General features: G+C 38.3%; 1 protein-coding gene across 5 annotated transcripts; it reads right to left on the reverse strand.

Moving 5' to 3' along the window:
* Positions 1-1,480: 1,480 nt before the first annotated feature.
* Positions 1,481-26,511, reverse strand: LOC141907523 (succinate dehydrogenase assembly factor 3, mitochondrial-like). 5 transcript variants are annotated; one of them, XM_074797188.1, is made up of 3 exons: positions 26,416-26,511; positions 11,566-11,785; positions 1,481-4,196 (listed from the first exon to the last, which is right to left on the reverse strand). In XM_074797188.1, exons 2-3 carry the CDS (start codon positions 11,752-11,754, stop codon positions 3,972-3,974), a joined length of 414 nt encoding a protein of 137 aa, XP_074653289.1. In that variant the 5' UTR covers positions 11,755-11,785; positions 26,416-26,511; the 3' UTR covers positions 1,481-3,971. The 5 variants fall into 5 exon arrangements, with proteins under 5 accessions (XP_074653289.1, XP_074653293.1, XP_074653291.1 ...); XM_074797192.1 differs by having other exon boundaries at positions 11,566-11,771; positions 26,416-26,509; XM_074797190.1 differs by having other exon boundaries at positions 26,354-26,425.
* Between the last annotated feature and the right edge of the window lie 350 nt (positions 26,512-26,861).

A 26,861-nucleotide genomic window follows, 5' to 3' on the forward strand; every position in this document is an offset into this window, starting at 1 on the left:
ATTAGAAAAGAAAACAAAGTTTTGAAAAGATATTTAATTTGAGTAATCTAGATGTTGTTTAAGAACAAATTGTTAATAATCGCTAATGTTTTAGAAAAATTATTTGTGTTAAATGTTAAAACTAGCTGTCTGAAGTTTCTGTTGTCTGTATGCGCTCGTTGGTAATTCACAGACAATAGCTGCTCTCTCAACAACGACTAGCAAGGAGTGAGTAAATCACAACGCGTCATGACAGGAGGGTTGGAAGAAAAAGTTTATATCAGCAAATCAGTTTCTAAAAAACCTTTAGATCAGCAAATGAGTAGGGCTAAATTTTTAGTAACTAAAAACGGTCATGAAAGTTGGGTAGCTGCTCCTTGCCAAAAAGCGGAAGACCCTGCGTGGGAGAATCGGAATTCTGAGAATGCCGGTTCTTTCTACAAAAGGGGGCCGCTATCGAGAGAGAGAGGAGAGAATCTGTACCTTAGTAAGACGAGTGTCGACAGCAGGACAGGAGAACCTTCGGAACGATAGGGATTCATATACAATAGGGATTAGGAAAATCAATCTTTGTTCAAGGTAAATAAAATATATTATCTTCAATATTATCATCCGGTATTTATTCATTCGGATTTGTGCACGGACACGTTCTCTCGCCAGGGCCTTACTCAAGTATTTTATAGATAACGATTAAAGAGAGGATTGTGACCGGTGTATCAATACCCTATTGCTGCTCTAATTTTATTGAGTACTTTAATTCAAGTTTGTATTTTCTATTTCTGCCTGAGAGATTTGATTTTGAGTTAACCATGGGCGAAAAAAGATTTTGTAATTTTTCTATCTGCTCCTGACGGTCACAAGTGGCGATTAAATAAAACAGTCAAATTTGAAATCAGAATGCCTTTGGAAATTTCACCAAAAAAAATAATAAAACGAAATATAGCTGCGGGCAACAGGTTTTCCTACAGCTGCCACATGAGTATTCGAAATTGTTGGGTTGAAGGATTGCCATATCTCCATATAGTTTACTGTCATCCACAAAAGTATAAAATTAGTAGAAGCTATGAATCTCTCAGAGATATCGTTGATTGAAATTAGAAAAGGCGCAGAGTCTTAAGGAACCCCACTTAACATCAGACATAGCAGATATGGCCTTCCCAATTTGTCATCATCTTTCTTTCAGAAAATTTAATATCAAAAAGTGTATTATTGCAAAATGATGTTTTCAGGCCAGAGTAGGAGAGTACTACTCGTCCGCACTCCTAATCTTTTTCTATATAAATGGGAAACAGAAAGACATTCATGGCATCAATAGATAACGGAGTAAAACCTTCAAAACAACAATTTGAAATTATTTGATTAGTTGATGTTTCACAAGAAATTGAACATAAGATATTAAAATTAGAAAAAATATAAACTAAATATAGTGAAAAAATATCAGCAAATGTAAATTATTGTAGTGTAAATCGGTATAGTTTTAACCAAAAAAAATGCTTCTCAACGTTACAAAAAGTCAGTCACACCACTTTTGAATGCTACCAAAAGAAGAATAATGTGCTCCAGTTCCAACTGTTTCTTTTAATGTATAGCAGCTCCCTCTTAGATTGTATGTAATTAAAATCTTTATCAGACTGAAATGTTTTAACATATCTACAATGATTTCCTCTCGAGGATTTGCTAAAAACTGTAACGTCAGTCACATGGAATAGCCCAAAACCAAATTTTCAACTGTCCTATATGAGGTGTCAGGGTTTTTAAGCTTTCCTGACTGTTTCAACATATTTCCGTCGATGGGAAAATCTCTATTTCTTTTCTGCAAGGTCTTATGTTTTTTACCCATCTGTGACTACAGTAATATACAGCATAGTGTTTAATTCAAGTAACATTTTCATAATCTTCTCAACGTGCAGGGGTCTCATCGAAAAAGAATACATACACTTTTCAAATTGTTACATATGTCCCAACCAGTTGCTTGTACTTCAGTAGCAATTTGTGCAGCAACATCCAGCAGCTTCTGACCATCAAACTCCAGATTATTTCTATCTTGTAGCTTTTCAAAAGTTGACCAATTAACATTTAGCCCATCCATTGACAGCCGCAAGAAGTTACGATATCCAAAACTGGGTTCCACTGTATTTACAAAAGCAATGCAAGTGAATATCACACTGTTTTTTGGAGCTTCTTATCTATTAAGCTTTTATCAAACAAAAGTACATACCCATCAGCTTTTTTGTCTTTACCTCTATAAGAGTGGCAAATGCTGAAGCATGAAACCTACATCTATCAAATTTCTGTGCATGAAAATGTTTTTGCAATCTCACTATCTGCATACTACTGACCATCAATCAATCCTTTAATTTTGTTAGACAAGACAAATTTCAATTATTACTAGTATTTTAAAGGTATTTCCAAAAGCTAATATATACTTGTCATGTGAGTTTCTTGGTTATAAGGATCATAAAATTCGAGAAATAGATTTGTATTCAATGATTATTTTTACTATTCCACATATAACTGGCATTATTGAAGCAGTTTAAACTTGCCACACACTGTCAATATTTTAATTATTTCTTACAAGTTATTTGTAATCAATCAATGAGTATTCTTCCCAAAACACCAGGAAAACTGAATTTATAGGTATTGTTACATCACTTTGTGGGCTGACTGACTGCAGGCGCGGATCCAGACTATCACACATGCAGCACGTGCAGTAGTCGCAGTTTTCATATGCCGTTGAAAAATTTTTTCAAAATGTGAATAAAATAAATTGCTCAAAATCAAAAAAGACAATTTTAGGCATTTTCCTTTACTCAAAAGGGTACTATTCTAAAAGACATTATTGTTGGTCTATAAATTAAATCGAAAAGGACAAATTTCGCCAAAAATCTAAAATAAATTGCCTATGGGCAAAGTGTGGTTTACCTTGAAAGCTAGAGGTTGTTTGGAGTAAGGGCATTGCTTAAAAATCTTTTTACCTAATTCGTGACATCAAAATTCCACAAGTTTACATTGTATTTTATCTTTCTTTAAGAATTATTTTGTAGTCAAATAAGACCAAAGATATATATTTGGTTACGGTCCACGTCCAAAAGTTTGTAGGGTACAGGTAGACGTGGCAGGGAAATTATTTTATATTTTCGAAAAAAATATGTTTCACAATATGAGAAAAATATTCAAATAAGGCCATCCCAAAATAATTGTCTGTTTGCCGTAACACCGATTCAACTTTTCAGGATGAGTCGGTAGGTAAGAAAAAATTTTTTTTGCTAAATTTTTGGGCCCAAAAAACAAATTTATCACATTTTTACATGGAAACAATATCGCAAAAATCATCTACGTTGTTCACGGGAAATTTGTCTAATAGCGTAGATTTCGAGAATTATTCTAAAATTATAACTTCGTCCAGAGCGTCATCTCTGTGTTAAAAATGAAACAGTACATTGAATATGTGCCCGGTTTTACGTTACCAGCTTTGATGTAGTCACTATGAGAATGAATGTCAGCTTATTGGAACACTGCCAGTTTCCTAGAAAACTTAAATTAGGCCACATTGACAAGGCATGTTTTCACACGATGCACACTTGAATTCAAACATATATAATACGTAGCTCATACGTAGGCAGTGGGTCGGTCGGCCGTTTTTGTCAAAAATAAAATTTATTTCAATGAACCCCAGAAAAAAAGTTTTCACGGTACCTTTGAAGTCGGGTCGGTCGGGTTACGGCAAACAGACCGTTAATATGGGATGGCCTAAAATTCATATGATGTCACACATCAGAGGGTGGCTGAATATTGAGTCATGGAAACCTCTTCCAATGTTGGCCGCGGAAGTTAAAATACCGGTACAGAAGAAATCGGTTATTAGATCGTTTTAAATCCTGGAATTTACGACTACAATATTCAGACCTCGACCTATACTTTTAGTTTGCTGCTTAATATTTTCAGGTCACAAGTAATTACAATTTATTATGCAAGCTGCTTATGAAAAGTCATCAGCTAAACGATTTTGGGTTATCTGGTATAGGAGGCCAAGCCTCAGTCATTTCACCGACCCTGTTATCCTGATCGATGGGCAGGCTAGCTTCTTGTTTCAACAGATGTAATTGTCCAAGTTTTTCTCCATCTAATGTTTCTATAATGTCTTCCTCTAGATTTTTGCCATATTGCTGCAATTTACTACGCTTAACGAGCTGTTTAGACATGATGTGGACATAATTCTACAAAATGAAAACAGAAATAGATGTTTAGAAGTTTGTGGCATCTATGTACATGTATTGCTAAAATTTTAGCATATTTAAAACCCTAGGTATCCAACATTCTCAAAGTATCGATATATATATATGTGTTGTTAAAATGTTGGCATACTAAACTAGGGGTCCAGGGACACCATGCCCACTTGGGAAGAATTTTCAAATGCTCAACAATTTCAATATTCAATGCCCCCTAGTGACCATATACTAAAACCAAAGATGCCTGCATGATATTCTCTGTAATTAGTAATAGTATACTGTGCATAGTTCGTATCTTTTCATGTCATTTCTTGAAAAGGACTCGAAGAGATGAGTCGAAATCGATCGAAACGTTTGAACATGTAAATAAACTCAATTTCATCATGAAGATTGTGATAGTTGCATTTTTATTATTTTTTAACTAACTGGATACTCTTCTGAAATTATAAAACCAAAGACCTTGAAACTCACTAGGTGCAGGCCTCGAAGTTACCAGCAGCAGCGGCGGCATTTGTCGTTTGTTACACAACAACTGCTGCCCGTTGGTCTCGTTACCGGCAGCAGAAATGCCGTCGGTAAATTCATTTCTATTATTGCTGCAGGTGATATAAATAAACTGCGGCACAACTGGCTCACAATAAAGGTCAGTCATCAATCAACTGCAGTTCTTGACGCTGCATTATAAAAGCGCTGCCACTTGACCTATCTATCTAACTTCAGTCAGAGAGCTCCCTCCAGATTTACTGATAAGAAAACCAGCATACATTTTGAAGAAATATGGCATTAGCAGTGAGCCGCGTATGTCAAAAGATGTTTCTCTTCTATTTTGTAGTTATTTAAACTCTGCTATCTTTAATAAAATTCTGTACATTTATTCTGTCCCTCAAGACCAACCAAAATTCAAGGCCATTTGAGATGCACATTCAAGGCTTTCTACCCCCATGAAAAATTTTTTTTACGGTAATATGTCCTCGCTTCATCCATTCAAAAACAATCAAAACAGGGTTCGTTGTGCCACTGCTGACCCGAATTCACCGATATTGACTGACACAGCCAACTACAGCTACTTTTAAGAAATTTAATAATTTTGAGCCACTGACCTACACTAATGACGTTTTAATTAGTTGAAGTACAAATTTTTCTCGAAAATAACGGAAAAAAATAAGTGTGAAAATTGTATTCGGTTGAATTCAAATGATGGGAGAAAACTTACTTTTTGCAAGTACTTAAGATGAAAATATCAAGCAAAAAATCATTTCTTATTAAATCTGATGAAAACACCACCCAGATGATTTTGGCGGGATTTCAGAGGGGATCCATGGTCCAAGTCAATTGACACCATATCCGTCAAAAGCGCTAATACATGAAGCCATAACACATAACTGAGTGATGATTCATCATGAATGTACATAGCATTGGGTTTCCCAAATGACTCAAATAGACAGTTACTGTACAACATAGGTCTCCAAGGATATGAAACTAGGGGTCCAGGGACACCATGCCCACTTGGGAAGTGGTTTCAAATGCTCAACAATCTAACAATTTCAATATTCAACGCCCTCTGGTGACTATATACAAAAACCAATGACCTTAAACTCAATACAATCATAAAACATGTCAGCAGCTACGATTTTGTAATTGATTGTGATAACAAAAAATGTCTCGTTACCAATTTAATATGGAAATACTAAGTTATTCTACTATTCGACGCACCCTGGTGACCATATTCAAAACCCAATAACCTTGTAACTCACCATATTCATAGAAAATGTCATGAACTACAACTTTGCAATTGATCATGGTCACAAAATATGCCTAGGTACCAATATAATAAGGAAATACCAGGTTATTCTACTATTCAAAGCCCCCTGGTGACCATATAGAATAACTAATTTCCTTAAAACTCACCACACTAAAGATGATGTCATGAGCTAGAACTTTGCAATTGATTACGGTAACAAAATATGTATTGGTACAAATATAATATAGAAATACTAAAATATTGTATTATTCAACGCCCCCTGGTGGCCATATACAAAAAACAATGAACTTGAAACTCAACCCAATCATAGAACACGTTATACGCTACAAGGTTGTAATTCATTATTGTAACAAAATATGCTTAGGTATCAATATAATGTCGAAAAACTTTTTCCCACCTACGAATGAGTACTAATGACACCAAGATGGCCGCCAATTGCGTCATAATTGGCGGATCAAAAATACCTGTCACAGGTATAAAACATCCCTTTACAAAGAATACCCATCACAAATTGCAATGAGAAATGGCTAACCAATAGGAAGCTACAGGACCTAGAATTCTGGCCAAAATTGACATTTTTGGGCACTAAAAAGGTCATAAGACGGCCATCTTGAGTCAGATGGACCCAATTTTTCGCATGCTGATGGGCGCTTGGTAGATCAAAATATAATCGAAAGATCAAGGTAATTGATCAAAGTGTCTTCAAAATTTCCCTCGTAAACTTCGAAAATGCGTAAAAAGTGCTGATTTTGGCGAACAACAATGGCTGCCAGTCCGCCATCTTGATTCTAACAGGGCCAGTTTTTGGGCTGAAGATGTGTCTAGGGTAGATACATGTATGAACCAAATATCAAGACATTACCTTGAAGCGTCTTCAAAACTTCCCAAAATAACTGGATTCCGTCTACGGACGGACAAACGCTACGATGGACGAAAAGTGAACGTAATAGCCCGCTGGGACTAAAGTCCCAAGTGGGCTAAAAAGAAATCAATACGATTTATATACCATGCAGTAGACATTGTCACTCTGTTATCCATCAAATTTCCATCATTACAAAAAAATCATAAATCTACAGATTTGCAACATTTTCGAAATTCAAGGCCCTAAAATCTACTTTCAAGACCTTAGTGCTTTTCAAGGCCTTGAATTTCCTTTTGACAATTCAAGGCTATTCAAGGATTTCAAGGCCCGCTACAAACCCTGATTTTTGCCGTAGGTTTTCACAATTACGGAGGCCAGTTGGGATTCTAAAATGCTGATGGTCTTTGGTAAAATGCTGTCAGTTGCTTTAGCAACCCACAGCATTTTGAACTTTTGCTGCAGGTCTGATTTATCCAATTTCGAGGCCTGAGGTACCGATATAATATAGAAATACTAGATTATTCTACTATTCAACGCCCCCTGTTGACCATATGCAAAACCCAATAACCTCCACAATTATAGGACATGTCATAAGCTACTTTGCAATTGATCATGGTAACAAAATATGCCTGAAGTCTGTCTCAGTCCAGTTTGCCGCGGCACATCAAAGCTTTACTATCATAACATTGCCTGATTCCTGTGGTTACTGCATGGCAACTACGATCTCCACAGCAGGATATCTGGCAGCTGTATCCAAGAGTGCATATTATGTAGGTATCTTACTGACCAGTATATGTGTAGCCTTCATACCATAAACACGTCTTCGAAAAGTTATAAAAATGTTATCATTTTATTCCTGCGGATTTGTATTTTTCCTGTTTTTGTTCTACATGATGCCTGCGACACCATCTACTTCTTCTGGATTGAAAAAAACATTCTTAATGGACACCGATTATTTCTAAAGAAAGAACTATATTTTGAAAGTTTGGAACTATTTTCGAGAAAAATACAAGAAATTAACTGTAGAAAAAGTGGATATTGAAACTGGAAGGCAACAGGGGTAAGCGAGCGATCAGTTCGTAATATATGGAAACAAATGAAGGACACTGGACGAGTTAAAACACCGCGAAAACCTTAAGATTTAAAACCCCAGTATGGTAAAAATATAGCCGGTCTGGATGGTATGGTACTTTCGAACATCCGTCGTATAGTTCATGACTTCTTCCGCATAAATGAACCACTGACTCTCAACAAAATTTTGCAGAAATGCAAAGATGGTGACGATATCCCCAAAATATCCAGGGCCACACTTCACAGAATTTTGAGGGATATTGGATTCAAGTTTAGCGTAAAAGAGAGCGCAAAATTGTTTGTTGATAGAAAAATATGAAATCGTTAGCTGTCGCAACAAGTATTTGCTAGGAATTAAAAAGTAGCGCAAACAAGGAAGGCCAATTTTTAACCTGGATGAAACTTGGCTTAATGCTGGGTCAGTCCTTGATAGTATCACGGTGGATATGAACATTAAAAGCCGTAAAAGTGCCTGGTTAGATGGATTGACAACAGGCCTTAAAGATCCAACCGGCAAAGTTGACTGGCTAATAATTCTACATGTTGGTAGCAAAGATGGTTTTTTGTAAGGTGGCAAACTAATTTTTAAATTAGGAGGGAAAAATGCCAATTACCACAATGATATGAACGGAGAAAACTTTGAAAAGTGGTTCAAAGACACATTTTTTACCTAAGTTGCCTCCTAATTCAGTGATCGTCATGGACAATGCGAGTTACCACTCCGTGAGAATGGAAAGCATTCCAACTTCGAATTCACTGAAAGAGGATATGGAGGTCTGGTTGAGCCAGAAAAGCATATTTTGGTCACCTGACATTCTTCAGCACAAACCGCGTTATCTTTCGTACAAAGTGGATGTTTTGGCGGAAGAAAATGGCCATTCAGTTTTGAGGTTGCCCCCATACCACTGTGATTGAGATGTTATGGGCCAACATCAAAGGATGCGCAGCTGCGAACAATAAAACCTTTAAGCTGGATGATGTAAAATTACTTTCAATTGATGCCATGTCTCGTGTCACTGCCGATCATTGGAAGAACTATATAGCCCATGTCATAAAAGTGGAGGATAAAATGATCGAGATAGAGGGCATCATGGACAATGTCATAGAACAAATTGTTATCAACCTCGGAGACGATAGTGATTACTCAGATCAATCGAAATCAGACGACAGTGATTGGGGTGAATCCTGGGAGATGGACTATGATTATGATATCAATGCGCTTTGATTTGGATCTCTGGTGGATTAATTTATTTGTATTGAATAAATAACAAATATTGTGTGTCTCCTGAAGTGATATTTTTACATTTTACTTATTTATTTGCCTCTCCAGCTGTGTTGTATGTTCTAAATCTTAACAGATTCCAGGAAATTGGTCCATCAAAACACCCCTGACAACTTCAAAACAAACATGAAAACTGTGTATAAAAGTTATGCACTTTTGGATACTCCAAGAACTGAAAATTCATGAAGTCATTCTAAGATATAGCTGACATGCAACAAGGTAGTAAAGCATAACTAGATTCGTTTGCATTCTTGCTCCTGTTACCCACTCATTACGGTTACTATAGCAACAGTCAGCTGATTTTGCTGACTCACTGAATCTTTGCACGAGGTCCAGCCACTTCAGCTGTCAGTACTAATTAACATGCGTACATTTGATCTCCTTTGCCTAACAAATGCCGCGGCAAACTGGGCTGAGACAGACTTAAGGTACCAATATAATAAGAAATACTAAGTTATTCTACTATTCAATGCCCCCTGGTGACCATATAGAATATCTAATAACTCTGAAACTCACCACAATCAGACCATGTCATGAGTAAAAACTTTGCAATTGATTGTGGTAGGCTAACAAAATATGTATAGGTACCAATATAATATAGAGATACAAAGTTATTGTATTATTCAACGCCCTCTGGTCGCCATATAGAATAACTGATGACCTTGAAACTCACCACAATGATAGAACATGCTAGGAGCTACAACTTCACAATTGATTGTGGTAACAAAATATGCTAAGTTATCAATATAATGTGGAAAACCATTTTTCCACCTACGAATGACTACTGATAACACCAAGATGGCCGCCAATTGTGTGATCATTGGCTGACCAAAAATACCTGTCTAAGGTATTAAAGAACCCTTTCGAAAGAATACCCATTCTCACAAACTGTTTGATCATAATCTGATAAGTAGGGGTTTAACTTGTAGCTCTACTGTTGTCGAAGTGTACTGTACTGTAATCCCCTTTTTACGCTACAAATTTCCTGCAATAAAACTCGTTCGCATAGCATGTTCTTGTCGCATTACGCCACCAGCCTACTTGACGGGTGGATCTTAATTCATAGTTTGCAAACGAAGTTATAAGTAGTTATACATATGTAATACATAGATCAATATCTGAGTAATTCAACGTCGTTTATTTGTTTGATCTGATATGTTATTTGTATTTTCAGTTAACGGAAGTTCAATAAAGCATTCCTGTAAAAACTGTTTTCCACAGTTACTTTTATGTTATCTTGAGGGTTCTGTCCCTGACTTAGAAAGAGTTAAAACTTTTTCATCCATCATGGAAGACCTAGATGAGAATGTTCTAGCGCCTACCTCGAGCATTGCGGATTTGAAAGCTAATCTGAGGCTTATGCTGGATGGCTCACGAAGAATATCAATTCGTGTGAAGCGTTACTCGGGACTGCGAAATCGTCTACCGTCCTGTCCTGCGAGTGCGATTGTTTATTGAATTCGCTTGAGAATTTACGTCGTTCTCATAACACGTACGAGCCTTTACTCACCGATGAGTTAGTTGAACTATCCGAAGAATCCTGGTTTGAAGAATATTATGCATCCGTGATGGTCGTAATCAAGAAGCTCGAATCTAAAATTCACGAATTGAGGGAGCGAAGTGTAGCCGGTTCCGTTACAGGTTCAGCCGGTAAATGCTCTCAACGACCATCCGTGCCGTCAGATGATGCTTTGAAGTAAGCACTATTGAACGTCGAGTTAGCCAAGTTGACAATTAGTCAAACTCAGCGTCGGGTTGAGTTGACACAAGAGATTTCACAGTGCCACAGGTTGAAACAATAAGTTGAAACACTACCGGTACGTCAATAATTGTATAAATAGCGTGAGCCAGACAAAACTTCACACCATATAAACTTATTACCTATCGACATACCTAGCGACCGATCTGACGGAAAGTTGGCTCCCTTGTCTTTTTATATAGTACCTAGGATACTGGGGTCAAAATCCTTTTGTGTCAAGTTCCTGTGTGTGATTTGAAACCGTATTTAAGGATAATCCAAAAAGTCTTCCTTGAAAGGGGTTATAAAGCGAAAAGTGACTCCGTGATTTGAAAGTTTTAACAATATGTTATCATGCCTACATACTAAACTTCAGTTGGTAGGCATGGAAACATATTGTTTAACTTTCAAATCATGGAGTCTCTTTTCTCTCACGAACCCCTTTTAAAAACGTGAATTTCAAATCTGAAGATGATGATTTCTCTAGGTTATGGTATTCCCAAGACTTCGTTGTCTAATTTAATATAACCAATTGGGTTTGAGTTGTGCGGCAGACGAAAAAAATGTCAGGGCAGTTTCAGGTGGCTTGAACAGTGCTAATGGATTAACTCAATTTTGATTAGAACTGAAACTGAGACTTACCTTCCAGCCATTAATAAACTGATCCACTTCAGTTTCATTGACTGTTTTATGTTTTTTGAATTCATCTTTTACGTATTGGTCGCCCATTGCTCTCATTTCAATTGGTAAACCACGGTGTAATTGTAGAATTTGTTTATATAACTGCCGCACTTGACGGAATCGAGCTTTACTCACGGTACTCATCTTCATTCCAAGATTATCTAGATCTAATCATAAATACCTTAAAAAAATCACACATATATATATATATATATATATATATATCGGTTTACGATTTAAATTATCAATAAGGAGCCTATCGGCTTATATAGCTCCGCTGTGTGATTTGAAGAAATAGAAGCTGCATACCTAGGGGGTGCCCCCTTGTGGCCAAATCCAAGAAGGGCTCTGTACTTTGTAGGTATTGGTCCATAGAACATTCAACCAAATTTGGAATTGATTGGATTAAAACTAGGCCAGTTCCGAACACGCACTCTACTGAACGTTAGTCCAGCATGTTCACCGCAGCGCTACCGGGTCAGTTCACAAGCCGGTTCATAGAGCTATTATATATTAGAATTCCATGAAGCTTAGATATTAGGTTCACTCCTACGTACATTCTTGTTCGCTCTTCTGACCTGGATAAATTCTTTTACGTGATATTAATTCATAATAAATTACCATACACAAATTCGAAACGATCAGACGATGAGTTATATTTTTCTCTTAATTGAAAATTACGTTTATAAGCTGTTAGTAGGCGAATCTGAGAGGAGATACATTTTATGAAAAAGAACTGTATGGAAAGTGAAGGAATAATCACGAGAATTACAATATGGCTTCTGCAAAGCAGCTGAAACCCTAAATTCATTTTGGGATTCAAACCTAATAGAAACGGAAACATTGGAGTCATCAAAACACACGCTCATTATGCGTACTGACATGACCCAGTTTTGAAAGTTCTGACACGTAGTGACGCCTGCGCACTAGAGAATTTTGGAATAGAGAATTTCTCCAACACTAACTAATGTGCATGCGTTAAAAACGAAGACATTGGAAACATAACGTTTTTTGCAGTCGCATGAAAAAATAGTTGAAGTGAAGCAACATAACAATATGGCAACTTTTTGTGCATGATAAAAGGTAAATTATGGATTCGGACTTGAACTTGGACTGACATTGATGCCAAAGCAGATATTATTCTCGTTTCAAATTCTTAAGGTAAAATTCACCGAAATGAATTTTATTAACAAAAAATAACATTTAGAGTAATTCTTGGTAAAAGAGCAGATCCGCACCTCTCGTGAATGGTTCAGTCAATTACATTAAATATCACTGTATCAGAATCAAAATTTCATCAGCAATTCAGAACAGTGGTTTATTTTATGATATCTTCACTAGAAAGTAAATTTTCGGCCTGGATTTTGTCTCGAGATAGTCACCATTTTTTTAACCAGAGGCCATATTGAATGGGTATTATATCTAAAGTGAAGATCTGTTTAGAATATTTGTTGAAACAATGAACCATTCAATTTGAGGAAGAAAAATAAAATTTCTTGTCAATTCACGCGCATAGCAACGTAAAAATGGTAAGTCAGACCAAAAAATAACTAGGGGTCCAGGGACACCATATGCCCACTTAGGAAGTGGATTCTAATGCTCAACAATCTAACAATTTCAATATTCAATGTCCCTGGTGAACAAAAAAACCCAATGACTTTGAAACTCACCACAATCATAGAACATGTCATGAACGACAACTTTGCAATTGATCATGGTAACAAAATATGCCTAGGTACCAATCTAATGAGGAAATACTAAGTTATTCTACTATTCAACGCCCCTTGGTGGCCATATACAAAACCAATGACCTTGAAAACACCAATATCATAGAACATGTTATGAGCTACAACTTTCCAATTGATTGTGGTAACACAACATGCTTAGGTATCAATATAATATGGAAAAACTTTTTCCAACCTACACCTGAGTACTGATGACACAAAGATGGCCACCAATTGCCTCATAATTGGCCGATCAAAAATACCTGTTTCAGGTATAAACATCCCTGTCCAAAGAATCCATCACAAATTTCGATGCGAAATGGCAAACCAGTCAGAAGCTACAGGACTCAGAATTAGGGTCAAAATATACATTTTTGGGCACTAAAAAGGTCATAGGACGATCATCTTGAGTCCGATCGACCAAATTTTTCTTATGCTGATTCATATAAATACAAAAGATCAATATCATATATTATCATTCAATTCATAGGGCCAGGGAGATTAAAAGACAAATATCCCTGACATGAACTTCTGTGGGTCCCTGAGAAAACTGTTTTTTTAAAGGTTATTCTGGAGCATTTCCTGGACCAAATAGATGTAAAATCAATAACAAGAGCCCAAAGGGGCACTATGGCCAGCCCGTCAGCTTTTCATAAAATGGCAAATGACGCATTCTGTGGGTTACATTTGTCCAAATACACTCCCAGCCCATAGACTTAGTCAATCCCAGGCTAATATTGTGTTTTCATAAGTAGCACAGACAGCAACTGGAGCTGGCAGGAACAAATACCTCAAATAAATCTTTTTCCTTGGTCTTATTGATTTGAATGCAGAATAGAACTGAATTTTCTAAAATTTGTTCAATAAAACAAAATTGAATCGGATAGTTTTATTGCAGAATAAAATTTGATTGAATTTGCAGTTTGAGCACATGGCTAATTGGCGTATCAAGGTCATCCATCCGATTTGAGAAAAAGCTATTTTTCACGAACTTTGGACAATTGTCAATGATATTTTCTTTAGTGCAAATAAAAATATTCCTCCCAAAAATCAAATCAACTAAATATTTCAGAGAAATCGATATTGAAATACAATTTTAGATCTTAAAATAAAACCCAGAAGTAACACGGTAGACGTACCGCGGGTTCACCCACGTGAACACCCGCTGATCTCTGCGGCTAAGCCAATCATAGAGGAGTCTTTGCTTTCTGATTGGTTTTTTAAAACGGATATTTTTGCGAAAAAGCTCATATAAATTTTAACGAGCCCCTCTTTCAAAATTCAGCTTCATAGAGGATGGAGAACGGATAATGCTCTAATGAATGATTTGTATGAATTTATGCTCAGTTTCACAGTCAAAGAGCCTTAGCTCTGGCAACCATGTCATTTAAATTTGCTCCATTTGTATGGTTATAGGCTCAGTCTATGGCTGGCCTAAAAATCAAGGGTTTTTATTATATTCAGAATGGAGAATGGATTTTATTCTATCAATACTGTTACTAGCATTAACACATTCAAAACTCTTGAGTGAAAGAAATAAACAAACAATTTACTGAGAAAGCAATTCACTGACCTGATGTAATCATATTGCATCAAAACAAATACATGTACCAGGACACAATTAAGCAAGGTGTTACTTTAGGGTAGTGAATTGATAATTTTCTATTACACAATATTCCATTGATTGTTATGTATTAGTCAAAAATATTAACTCTATACTAATTTCAGCAGCAAAAATACAGGTAAAGATTTATATATTGCAAAGTTTTGATAAACACACAATATTTCATTGATTAGTTAAATACATCTAGTCTATACACATTTCAGCAGCAAGTAAATTATTGATTTACGAATTGTAAATTTTTGATTTACACAATATTTCATTGATTTTTATGTATTAGTTTAAAAAATTGTAACTTAGTCTTTACTTACAGTAAGTAAACTATTTACACAGGTATACCAGCAGTAGAATAACCCAAATTGCAATTCTTTGGTGAACACAATATTTCATTCGCTAACTACAGACAATAACATTATAACCATCACTTATAGGGGTCATGAAGAGGTTTTTGAGATATGGCTAAAAGTATTTTTTATCATCAATCATAACTTATTGATTGATTTAGTGGTCAAGAAATTAATTTTCAATTCTTCAATTAGTGTTAAAACGAGACTTTCGATTGGCCGCGCTGATGCCTTCCCAACCCGGAAGTGTGAAGTCATTCTGAGAACCCAAACCATAACAACATGGTGAAGTGTATTGAAACAAACAGCGATTAAAGTGCAAAATAGTGACTCAAATACATCAGATTCCAATCAAACGTCTAAAGTTTAAGAAGCCAACTGTTCATCATTCCATTTAATTTGGACCTGATGCCTCAGAACAAAGCAACTTGTGACTATAGTACAGCACATTTCTACGTCAAGAAGCAGCGAGCATTCGTCATCATTTAAGTCATTCCCTCTATGTAAAAACCATGCGGAGGGGATGACTGATATAGACATCGCAGATATTTCTGTGGGTAGAGATATTTTTATCCAGTACTGAACCATAAAAGCGTCCTGATAAAATAACACTACCCGGTATGCTTTCAAAACAGCACGAGACAGACAAATTAAATTGGGATCAGTTATGAAAACAAGATGTTTAGCTACCAAAGTACTGACTTCAGATATCCCTCACAGCAATAAACTCTGATGCAACTGATTCAGCAGACAAGGAGTCAGTGACGTCGTTGTGCACGTGCAAGAGCATTAGATGATTCAGCCGCTGCCGAGTCATAGTTGACCGCAGGTAAGCTTTCAGTAAACAGAGAGCACTGAAGGATCTTTTTGAAACCGCGTTTTTGGCTGGCATAGCAACTAACAACACAGTAACACAGTAACTATTTCTGATAAGAATTCTTTTTCTGCTGAGGTGCGCATCTAAACCTTTTTAATCACATCTCGAATCGTAATTCAAGCTTAAAAGATCTGCTGAACCTCCAGTCAATTTGCCTGAACATCACCGGATGGAGTGATGTCCTTATCACACTGTCTAATTCATCCTTATAGCATAAGCCAGTAGCAGCTTTCAGTAACAACTGCTCGACATTTTGATAAATTGTATACCCTGGCTGCTCAAACCTGGAAAAACACTATTCATTACTAGATCCAGAGCTTCGAGCTAACGACTTCTTATCAACTGAGAAATCAAAGTATGCGTGAACTCCTGTCCAGTTCCATGTTCATACAAAGGATTTCTTCTACACTGCCTCAGTAATATAGGTTCATCTATACCAAGATTTTCATTACGAGACTCTGTACACTTTTTCATACCATAAATCAAAACTGCCATCATTTCTTACGCTCTTCAAAGTGTCCACACACTTCCGCGTGATAGCATGTCCCTCTGCTGCACTGGTATTGGGATTTTGGAGGGTACGGGAAAGATTTTCAACCTGTTCGAAGAGCAGCTCTCCCAGACAAAGACCAAAGAAGAAATCCTGACATTAACAGCACTGATTCTGGCACGCACGTCTTGGTCGGAGACTTTAGTAACAATTAGTAACAGATTCCTAAAGAAAAAGATACTTCATTTTAACATTTGTTCTTTCATCATCAACAAAAAGTAAATAAGTTCTAGGTCTCAGAGGTTACTTTTTTATGAATTGCTGTCTAAAGATCTCAATTTGGAACCATTAACCCCAGAATACTCTGCCACAGCAAGTTATTTGGCCCATAAAGATGGGGAAAAATATATCAAATTGAAATTCAAGCACAGATTCCTGGACTACTCAGGTTGCCAACCAGTTGTGTTTAAGTAAATTACTTACATCCCACAAATCACGTAGATGTGCGTAATTTTCACGTACTTTGCGTTGGGCACAGCACTCTTATTCCAGGCTTAGGGTTTTTATCTGGATTTGCCTCTTTGATTTGTTGAAATGTTGCTTGTCTGCCATACTGGGAACTATTTATAGTATAGGGACTGAAATAGAATATTTGTTAAATACATTGAAAGTGAATAAAAATAAACATAATCAGGCACTCTTAGTTAAATCTAATCTAGTACTGGCTCATCGCTGGCTGCTTGCTGAATCTCATCTAGTACTGGCTCATCATCGATGGCTGCTTGCTGAATCTCATCTATTGGTTCATCATCGATGGCTGCTTGTTGATTGGCTAGTTGGTTATTGTTACTATTGCGATCATTCTTTTGGTTACACCCCGAGCCTGCGCACAAAAGATGCCCTTAAAATGACCATTTAAACACAAAAAGTAACCTTTTTAAAAATTGATTAGGCACGCCCAGATTATTTTTTTAAATAATCTAAGTCCCCTTTTAAATAATACACCCCGGGCCCGCACACAAAAGATGCCGTTTTCAACATTTAAAACACATAAGTGCCCTTTTTAAAATTCTAGGCCCACAAAAATTTAACTCGCACAAAATGTGCCCTTTTTAAAAATAAGACCCAATTTAAGTGCTCTTAAAATCATTATACCCTACACGAAAAGTGCCCTTTCCATAAGGCCCAAATTCATTAGTTAGTCTGTTACACGAATCGATATACTACACTACTGCTACACATCAGTCACATTTTTATTTTTTTTTGTGAAAAATGAAAAACATACCTAAACAGGCTTCCAAAAGTACAGCATCGCTTGGCTTCAGACTCCAATGCCTTCTGCTGCTCTCTCACCCTCCATTGGCGGGCTGGCATGATTAATTTCTTACTTTACAACATGATTACGATGATTAACGACAAAATAATCAATTTTCGGAATGCTTTTCTGTGAAATCCGAACCCGGAAGTAAAACAATGCAACGCTAGCGATCCTAATAACCTGAATTGCAGAAACCGGTAAGCTTACGATACCATAGTGGTGAGCAGTGTCGAATCCCACAAAAGGCAACATTACCACGGAAAATGTATTCACGGCTAACGATCACAAGTGACTCAGTACATATGTAACCGGCTGGTTGTTGTATCGGCAGGCTGGCTGGGGAACTAGCATTTACACCAGCGGTACAGGATTCCATCCATCAGGAACAACAAGGCAGTTAAACCTTATATGTACAATCTTTATTGCATCCCGGAATGAGAATGATTATCATAGCTTTACATAGTCTTTATATACAGAATCATGAGTATAATGTGAGAACTAGGTGTCAGACAAGTTGTAGACATCAGGACTCACAAACAAACACCTAGTGACACATTTGAGAGACATTAATTAATTATCGATGAGCACTGACTATAGCTAATTATTGTGAAAACATATTGAGTAATGTCACATGTTGATTACGACCTTAAAGCACATATTGACACTATAGTCATAAGTTATATTATATTATTATTATTATTATTATCATTATTATTATTATTATTATCATTACTAATATGTAGTAGAGCTATGAAATGTTATGAACTGATCGATATGACATTGTAGATCTATATGATTATGAAATACGCAAATTATATCAGGGTGACACATATTTCTCGAACCCCCAGACTCCGACTTCTCCGAAAGAGGGAGAAAAAGTCTTTCACTGGACTTACGCATGGGCTCGGAGCGGGACAGGAACATCCTCAAAGCCCTGACTGGGCACAAGGCCGAGGCAAATCACCGGAAACTCCCTGAGTCAGCGCCTCAATTCTCCACTCCCTGCCCACAGAGGATGGCTTCTGGTTTTTCGCCAGGAACGACAATCCCGGGGGAAGCTAAACAAACTGGTCAAGGGGGCCAAAAACAATATGACCAGGCCGAGCCAACAAGGCATGAAGCTCCGACCTGCGCGCCGCCATAACTAAACACAGTAAAAACACGGTCTTCTTGCTAAAGGCTCGTACGGAGCCGAAGTCAGACCATCAAATCCCATGGGGGAAGATCCCGGACCACCCTCGGACGAGAAATGGAAAACTTCGCAATCAGCTATGAAATACGAGGATCTGCCGTGACTGACGGAAGGCCTGCCAAGCGATGGGTATGGGAGATCGCCGACCTATAGCCTTTCACTCCACAGACTTGAAAACCTTTCCTTGCAAAGAAAAAGGAAAAAATCGACTAAATCCGCTACAGAGGGTGAGGGAGGATCCACCTGTCTCCCACGGCACCAATTACTGAAGAGCTCCCACTTGGAGTCGTTAACGAGACCTGTCGAGGGTCGTCTCGAAGTGACGATATATGAGGCAACGTCTGCCAGAAAACCTTCACTCTGGAGACTCAATGGACAGCGGCCACGCATGAAGATTGAGCCAATGTAGATTGGGGTGTCATTTGAACCGACCCTGCGACAGAAGCGACGAAAACACCGGGGGAACCCTGGGGCTGTCGCACAAGAGCTGGATCAGAATGGTGAACCATGACTGGGTTGGCCAGCAGGGAGCCACCAGGACCAATTCGCAGTTGGTTGCTTGTTCCAACCAGGAGAGTGCCTCGCCGATGAGAGGGATCGGGGGGAATGCGTACGCATGGAGATCCTCCCAGTCTTGAGCTAATGCATCAACCGCCCATGCCTGGCCGTCCGGGAAGGGAGACACAAACGCTGGGCACCGAGGGTTGAACCGCGTGACAAATAGATCCAAGGTCGGCATCGCCATTAGGGATCTCACCTTGTTGGCCACCTCCTGATGTAGCGACCATTCCGTCGGAATGGGACGATCTTGACGCGATAGGGCGTATTGCGACCAGATTGAGTTCGTCCGCTAGGTGCGCTACTGACAGAACCGGCGAGAACCTTCGAGGTGAGTGCCCAGCCGTAGTGGCTGGCATCCGTAAATAGGAGAACTGGAGCATCGAGGGGAGCCAATGAGGAACCCTTTATTAAGTTCCGCGGTCAAGTCCACCACAGCAGGCTTGGAAGGAGGTCCACCGGCGGCAGAGGCAGCAGGGAGTCCCAGAAATCGCCGGAAAGAGACTAGTAGGTCTTCCAAAACCTCCGCAGAGCACGCCCGTGCAGACGACCCAGAGGGACGATCAGAGACATGGAACTTATCGGTCCCAACACCTGCGACCAAAAACGAGCGGAACGCTGTGTTCCACTGGTCAAGCCGAGAACCGCCGATGTGAATTCCTCTATTCGGCTGTCCGCCGGCCGGACTATCCCGCGAACGAGATCGAAAAAAATTCCGAGATGAAGGAATTTCTGCAATGGGGCCAGCTGGGACTTTTCTTCGTTTACGAGGAAACCTAATTCCCGAACACGATCGATCGAGCGTCTCTCCGATAGCTCTTCGACATTCTTCCTCCGAATTGCCTACCACCAGCCAATCGTCTAGGTATACAAAAAGACGAATACCTTTCCTTTGTAGCCTTTTCTGGACAGCCTTTACGACCTTGGTAAATACCCAAGGGGCTGAACCCAGGCCGAAGGGGAGGGACGTGAACTGATAGTGGACGCCTTTCCACTTGGAGATACTGCTGTGACTTCGGGTGCACCGGCACTTGAAAATAAGCGTTTTTCAGGTTGATAGAAGCAGCCCATTGCCCGAGTTTCAGGCCTTGAATGACTCCTTTGGGGGTCGTCATTTCGAATTTTGGGCAGTCGAGAACTTGTTTAGTAGAGAGAGGTCTATCACCATCCGAAGGCCGCCGGACGCCTTGGGAACGGTGAAGATCCTGGAATACCAACCCCGAGAGGAATGACCCCAAACGCGATGCAGGGCTCCTTTTTCGATTAGCTCCTGGATCGCCGGGGTAATGTGCTGCTCCTGACTTTTCTTGGGTCGCATGTCCAGAGGGGAGCTTCCCAAGGGAGGTTTCTTTCTGATCCTAAAATTTTGTGGGCGACGCTCACTGTGCGCACTTAACGAGCGATCCGCCGAGTTCCTGACTGAGACCGGACCGGGGACTGAGTTCTTTAATGCGACTGGGACCGGGAAATCAGACGTGACCGGGCCCGTTGGCGCGAATTAGATCCCGTGAAGACGGAATCCGCCGGGACTGAACCCGGCGCACCTCCCGTAGGAGGTGGGTCCGAAACCTGCGTGACCGGTCGATCAAGAGCCGGGGGAGCAGGAATACTCGGAGAGTTAGTAACCATTGACGTATTGTCAACGCTACTATTCGACTTCTCTTTCCGAGAAGCATAGGAGCGAGACTTGTCGGCCCGTTTCCAGGTGGCTTCATCCCACTCCAGACATGTTGCACATATCTGAGCCCTAGAACACGGAGCTCCGTGTAAGGTCGCCCGGCATTTCTGGCACGCGAGGTGCGAATCCCACTGCCCGAAAAACCTAGTGCAACTCACACCAGAACAGCGTTTTTGCCCTATGGGGGCGGAAAATCCACTCGATTCGATCCCCCAACCGACCGATCACGATCAATATCGACAATCTTCCACTTCTCTGTCTCGATCAGTGACTGTTAATCATATATTGACAACCAGATGGGCGTTTAACAACCGATAAATTCAACCGATTTTCCAACCAAACAATTCAAGCAGTCTTGCTCACACCGATGCGAGCGTAAAAAGATGGTGAATCTCCCGTTGAGGGCACTTCTAGGCCTATACGGGTTCTCAAAGTCGTTATCTCTGGCGTTATTTCCGGCCAAGCTAGCGTTGGCTATGTATATTTTTACAGGGAACGTATTGAAGGGAATGTATCTGACAATTTGACTAGCACTGATAATTGGATAAGTTATAGGCCTATGCACTGATTACCCAGTAACATCGTTTCAGCAAACACTTTAGACAAATCGTCACGTAACATTTCCCTATCCAATATGGCGTCCTATTGAAAGATCGTCATGATTCTTAGTCTGAATACCAGTCGTTGTTATGGTTCCCTACAACGTCAGACGCTAAAGTATCATATAGAGGTTAACTCCTGTTGGGGGAATTCACTAATTTCGGCCGGGTTTCACTAGCAAGTAAGTTATTAGTGTCAAATCAAACCTTTGTACTAAAACATATTAATTGGTTACCTTGTTGACTTTGAAAACGTGTTTTATAATAAAATTTTTGATGATTTAAATCGCGAACCGGAGAATTTATTGATTTGATTTGAATTGCAGGGGTAAAAACGGCCCATATTGAAAAAGTCGGAAAATATTTTCAAAAAAAAGAATTTTTTTGGGGAAAAAAAATCGGTAACTTTTAGCCAAAAAACTTACTTCCTTTTGGTCAAAATGTTAATAGTTTGGGCCTGAATTAGAGCTGCTTTTTGAATGAGCCATATTGGTTTCTCCGACTCCACAGTTGTGCTAACAACTGCCGAAAACCATCTTAAGGAGCACTCCTAACTACGGAGCGCTCCGATGTGACGCCCATGATTTAGGTGATTAAAGCGATTGAGGTGATTTACACTGTTCTCAAGAATAAAGAAAATGTTAGAAAAGGTCAGAAATCCGTCTATGGTCGGAAGATTTTCATCCCTGGAATTAAATTGATTGCCACTATCGGGATTCCAAAAAGAACTAAATTAATAAAATGTGAAAATTCAATATAGGCTATCTCTCTAAAATTACTCTAGGCCTATATGTTATTTTTTGTTGATAGGCCTAAAACGCATCAATTATGGTCAATTTTAACCTTAAGAATTTTAAACAAGAATAATATCTGCATCGGCATCAATGTCAGTCCAAGTTTAAGTCCGAATCCGTACGCTCCCACCATGCACCACGAAAAGCCGCCATATTTGTCATGGTGCTTCACTTCAACTGTTTTTTGAGGCTACTAGTCAAAAGTTTTGAGCTAGGCCTACTACGATCGGCCTACTAAAAGCTACTTAGCATTACAAATTTATGCACAAATAGTTAACTTCCATCTGATTACAGAACAGTCAGTCTGAGGTAAGTTGATGGTGTTTTAAGGGGTGAAATAGACGCTAAAAATTAACATTATATGAGCACTTTCGCCCTACTGTCTGTCACACCTACTCTCCGTGCGACGTTTTTGTCCTTAATTTTGTTAATAATCGGTTTATCTACCTTTATTACGCATCAATTTGGTCAGTGTGGAATTTGCATTCAGAAATAAACAACAGTGGATGTTGTTTGAGGGGGTCATCCTTATTACCGAGATGACCTATTTTACCGAGACGAACCGAGATGAAATGAAATATAGCATATTTATTTATTTCTTATCGATTTTAAAACTTGAAATCATGTTATATCAGTAGGCTAATAAATACCTTCTAGAGTCATATTTTACATATTTTTTTTATTTAAAAAAATTTTGACTCCAAATACGTAAACTCGGTTAGCAATAAAATTTCATTGAATTTGATTGATCGACGATCTTATCTTGGTAAAGTTAAGTTATTTTTCTACAAAAATATCCGACAAAATATGTAAAATATGACTCCAGCAGGCATTTATAACTGATATAATATGATCTCAATGGTAAAAATCGATAAGGAATAAATAAATATGTCAAATTTAATTTCATCTCGGTTGATCTCGGTTCATCTCGGTAAAATACGTCATCTCGGTAATAAGGATGACCGGTTTGAGGAACAACAGCTAGGTACTAGACTACATGATTCTGAGATAAAAACTGGGCCCAAAATCTACTTTCTATCATGGCTAGTGAAGATATCATAAAATAAATCACTGCATTGGATTCCGTGAGACATTCTGAAGCTAGAACAGTTGCAGTTAGGCTAGTTTTAATACGGGATAGGCCTATCGACAAATTCAAGTTCTGCAATTTCTCGTTTGATGACTTGAATTTGTCGATATCCCATAGGCCTGGTCGATGTTTCGCGTCCGGTTAGTCAGTAACCTGACTGTGGTTTAGTTTCACGATCCGATATTTTCACAAACCACAGTCAGGAATGGGAAGGTCATTTCAATGAAATTTTCACGAGTAATTTGCCTGGCATTTCATTGTCTCTTAAGATATCCGTCTAATTTCTGTTGTAATCAACGCACAACATATTCGTAGTTTGTTTGATCCCCATAAAACCTCACCTGACGATCTTAATACATGTGCAAATCGGCCGTAAAGTGTGAGTAAATTTCCGTCGATTCGACTGCTGCCATTTTGAAAACGTGTGGAGGGTGCCGGCACCCGTGGACTGAGGCCAGGACCACAACACAAACTAACGAAACGAAACGACGAAATTGAAAAAATTAAGAAATCAACACTTATTCACGTTTTCTTCAACCAAAATTTATTTTTTCATCATTTATTGTGGAAAACACGAAGATTTGAAATATAAGTTGGAAAACTATCAAAAATAAAAAATGTCGTTTCGTTTTGAAAGTTATATAAATCCTTGGAGGTCACCTATTCTATCATGCCAAATGTATGCAATACAGAGAAATGGTGGTCAATGGCGAAATTTGTGGAGAAATTGATTAATTTCTCAAAATAATGTTGATTAATCGCTCGAAACATAAAATTGGATTACTTCGAAAGGTTTACCTGTGTTAGTTTGTGATTTAAGCCATTAATTGTGGACTGAAAAGTGAATAGAAAGTATATTTTTGAATAGTCTAGTACCTAGCCGTTGTTCCTGAAACAACGTCTAGGGCGAAAGTGCTCATATAAGGTTAATTTTCGTCCCTCATTTTGAGGGACGAGGCTTTGAGCATCTATTTCACCCCTTAAAACACCATCAACTTACCTCAAACTGACTGTTCTATAATCAGATGGAAGTTAACTATTGATTGTGTATAAATTTGTAATCCTAAGTAGCTTTTGACGATCGTAGTAGCTCAAAACTTTTGACTAGTCGCCTCAAAAACAGTTGAAGTGAAGCAACATAACAAATATGGTGGCTTTTCGTAGTGCATGATGGGAGTGTAAATTACGGATTCGAACTTAAACTTGGTGCCAATGCAGATATTATTCTTGTTTCAAATTATTAAGGTTAAAATTAGCCTAACCAAAATTTATGCATTTTATCAACAAAAAATAACATTTAGGCTAGAGTAATTTTAGAGAGACATACGTATTGAATTATCACATTTTGTTAAATTAGTCCGTATTGGAAATCCCGATAGTGGCAATCAATTCAAATCAAATCAATAAATTCTCCGGTTCGCGATTTAAATCATCAAAGATTTTATTATAAAACACGTTTTCAAAGTCAACAAGGCAACTAATTTATTTATTTTAGTACAAAGGTTTGATTTGACACTAAAATCAGTTGTTGCATTGCAATTAGCCTAACAGGAGTTAACCTCTATTTCACCAAGAACCTTAGTGTCTGTGATGTACCACAGACACTAAGACACGAACGACATTTTCTCAATACTCTTAAATCACTGTGACTTTAAACCACTAGAAATCCAGTTTCATCAAACCGATTGTGAAAAATAAACTCTCTTTACAAACCTCAAACATTCAGTTTTCTTATTATTATATTCATTCGGAGGTTCCTTCATCATAGTCCGTGCTTGATGCGATATAAATGCAGGCCTAAGCAAAAATGACACCATTTTTTAACTTTGAAACTAGGCATTGTAACACTGTAGTTCGTTAGCAACAAGACAACTTGAGCGATGCGTGTCTCATCGCTAAACAGCGCATCATTTTTGTATCTTGAATTTAATCGTACTAGAATCAGATTTATCGTCAAAATTATATAATGTCGAACAAACGTAAGACATCATAAGGTTAGTGTACATAGTTTATTCATCAAAATCGGTTGTTTATATGCTGAGATATCGCAGTTTGAACACGGACAAAAAGGCTGACCAAATTCTGGTCGGCAACTGTACAGCGAATTTGAATGCACGCGTCTGGGTGGTTGGTTACACTAGGATCGTAGATCACTGGTGGAGACAACCACTGCCAGTGCTGGGTGAAACCTCTATCTATAGGCCTATGATACTTTAGCGTCAGACGTTGTACGGAACCGTAACAACGACTGGTATTCAGACTAATTTTTGAAGTGTTACTTTTTTCAACCGTGTTTTGGCCCTTGTCATCCCTAACGTTGAACGGTATAAGCCCATCCGATTATAAAAAGCTTACCACCAACGATTAGGTAACTAAACTAGCGTCGGGTAATTCCGGATTTTCATGTATTTACTTCATCCCTTCTGGTTGAATTGTATTTATAATTATTAATGTATAGGCCTACCTTTCTGAGTGCGGGTTCGAAACCTTATTCTCTATTTCTACTTTGGAACATTATTTATTTACCTTCTTGTTGATACAGTATATAGTTAGGCCTATTATCGGTAACGGTTTAACTGCAGCGTCAAGGTGAGAGGACCCGGGCCTGTGACGGGACATGGGTCCTCTCAAGGGACAAATGTAGAATTCTTACATGAAACGTCGATTCCAATGCTAGCGGTTTCGAGTCCCAATATTCTTATGTATTCTGCCTTTAACGATTAAATAAATTCACCTATCGATTATTATTATTACATTTTCCATTTTGATTTCATTTATGAATAGATAACGGCTTACCGATAAATCCTAATTTAATTAAATTCTAATTAACTGCATGGCCAGAGAGACAATAGGGGATATGAGTAATAGGGATAATAGGGGTTCATACCAAAGGTCGAACGGTCGAGTAAGTAAAAAATTGAAATAAATCCTCGCAAGCTCGAATTTATTTTAATTTTTTACTCACTCGCCCC

This window comes from Tubulanus polymorphus, chromosome 6 (genome assembly GCF_964204645.1).
Source record: "Tubulanus polymorphus chromosome 6, tnTubPoly1.2, whole genome shotgun sequence".
NCBI lineage: Eukaryota > Metazoa > Nemertea > Palaeonemertea > Tubulaniformes > Tubulanidae > Tubulanus > Tubulanus polymorphus.

Coding starts and splice junctions, on each gene's coding strand:
- LOC141907523 (XM_074797188.1), bottom strand. CDS start 11,754: ATGAAGATGAGTACCGTGAGTAAAGCTCGATTCCGTCAAGTGCGGCAG. Junction 4,197..11,565: donor AGTTTATTAATGGCTGGAAG/GTAAGTCTCAGT, acceptor TTCATTTTGTAG/AATTATGTCCACATCATGTC.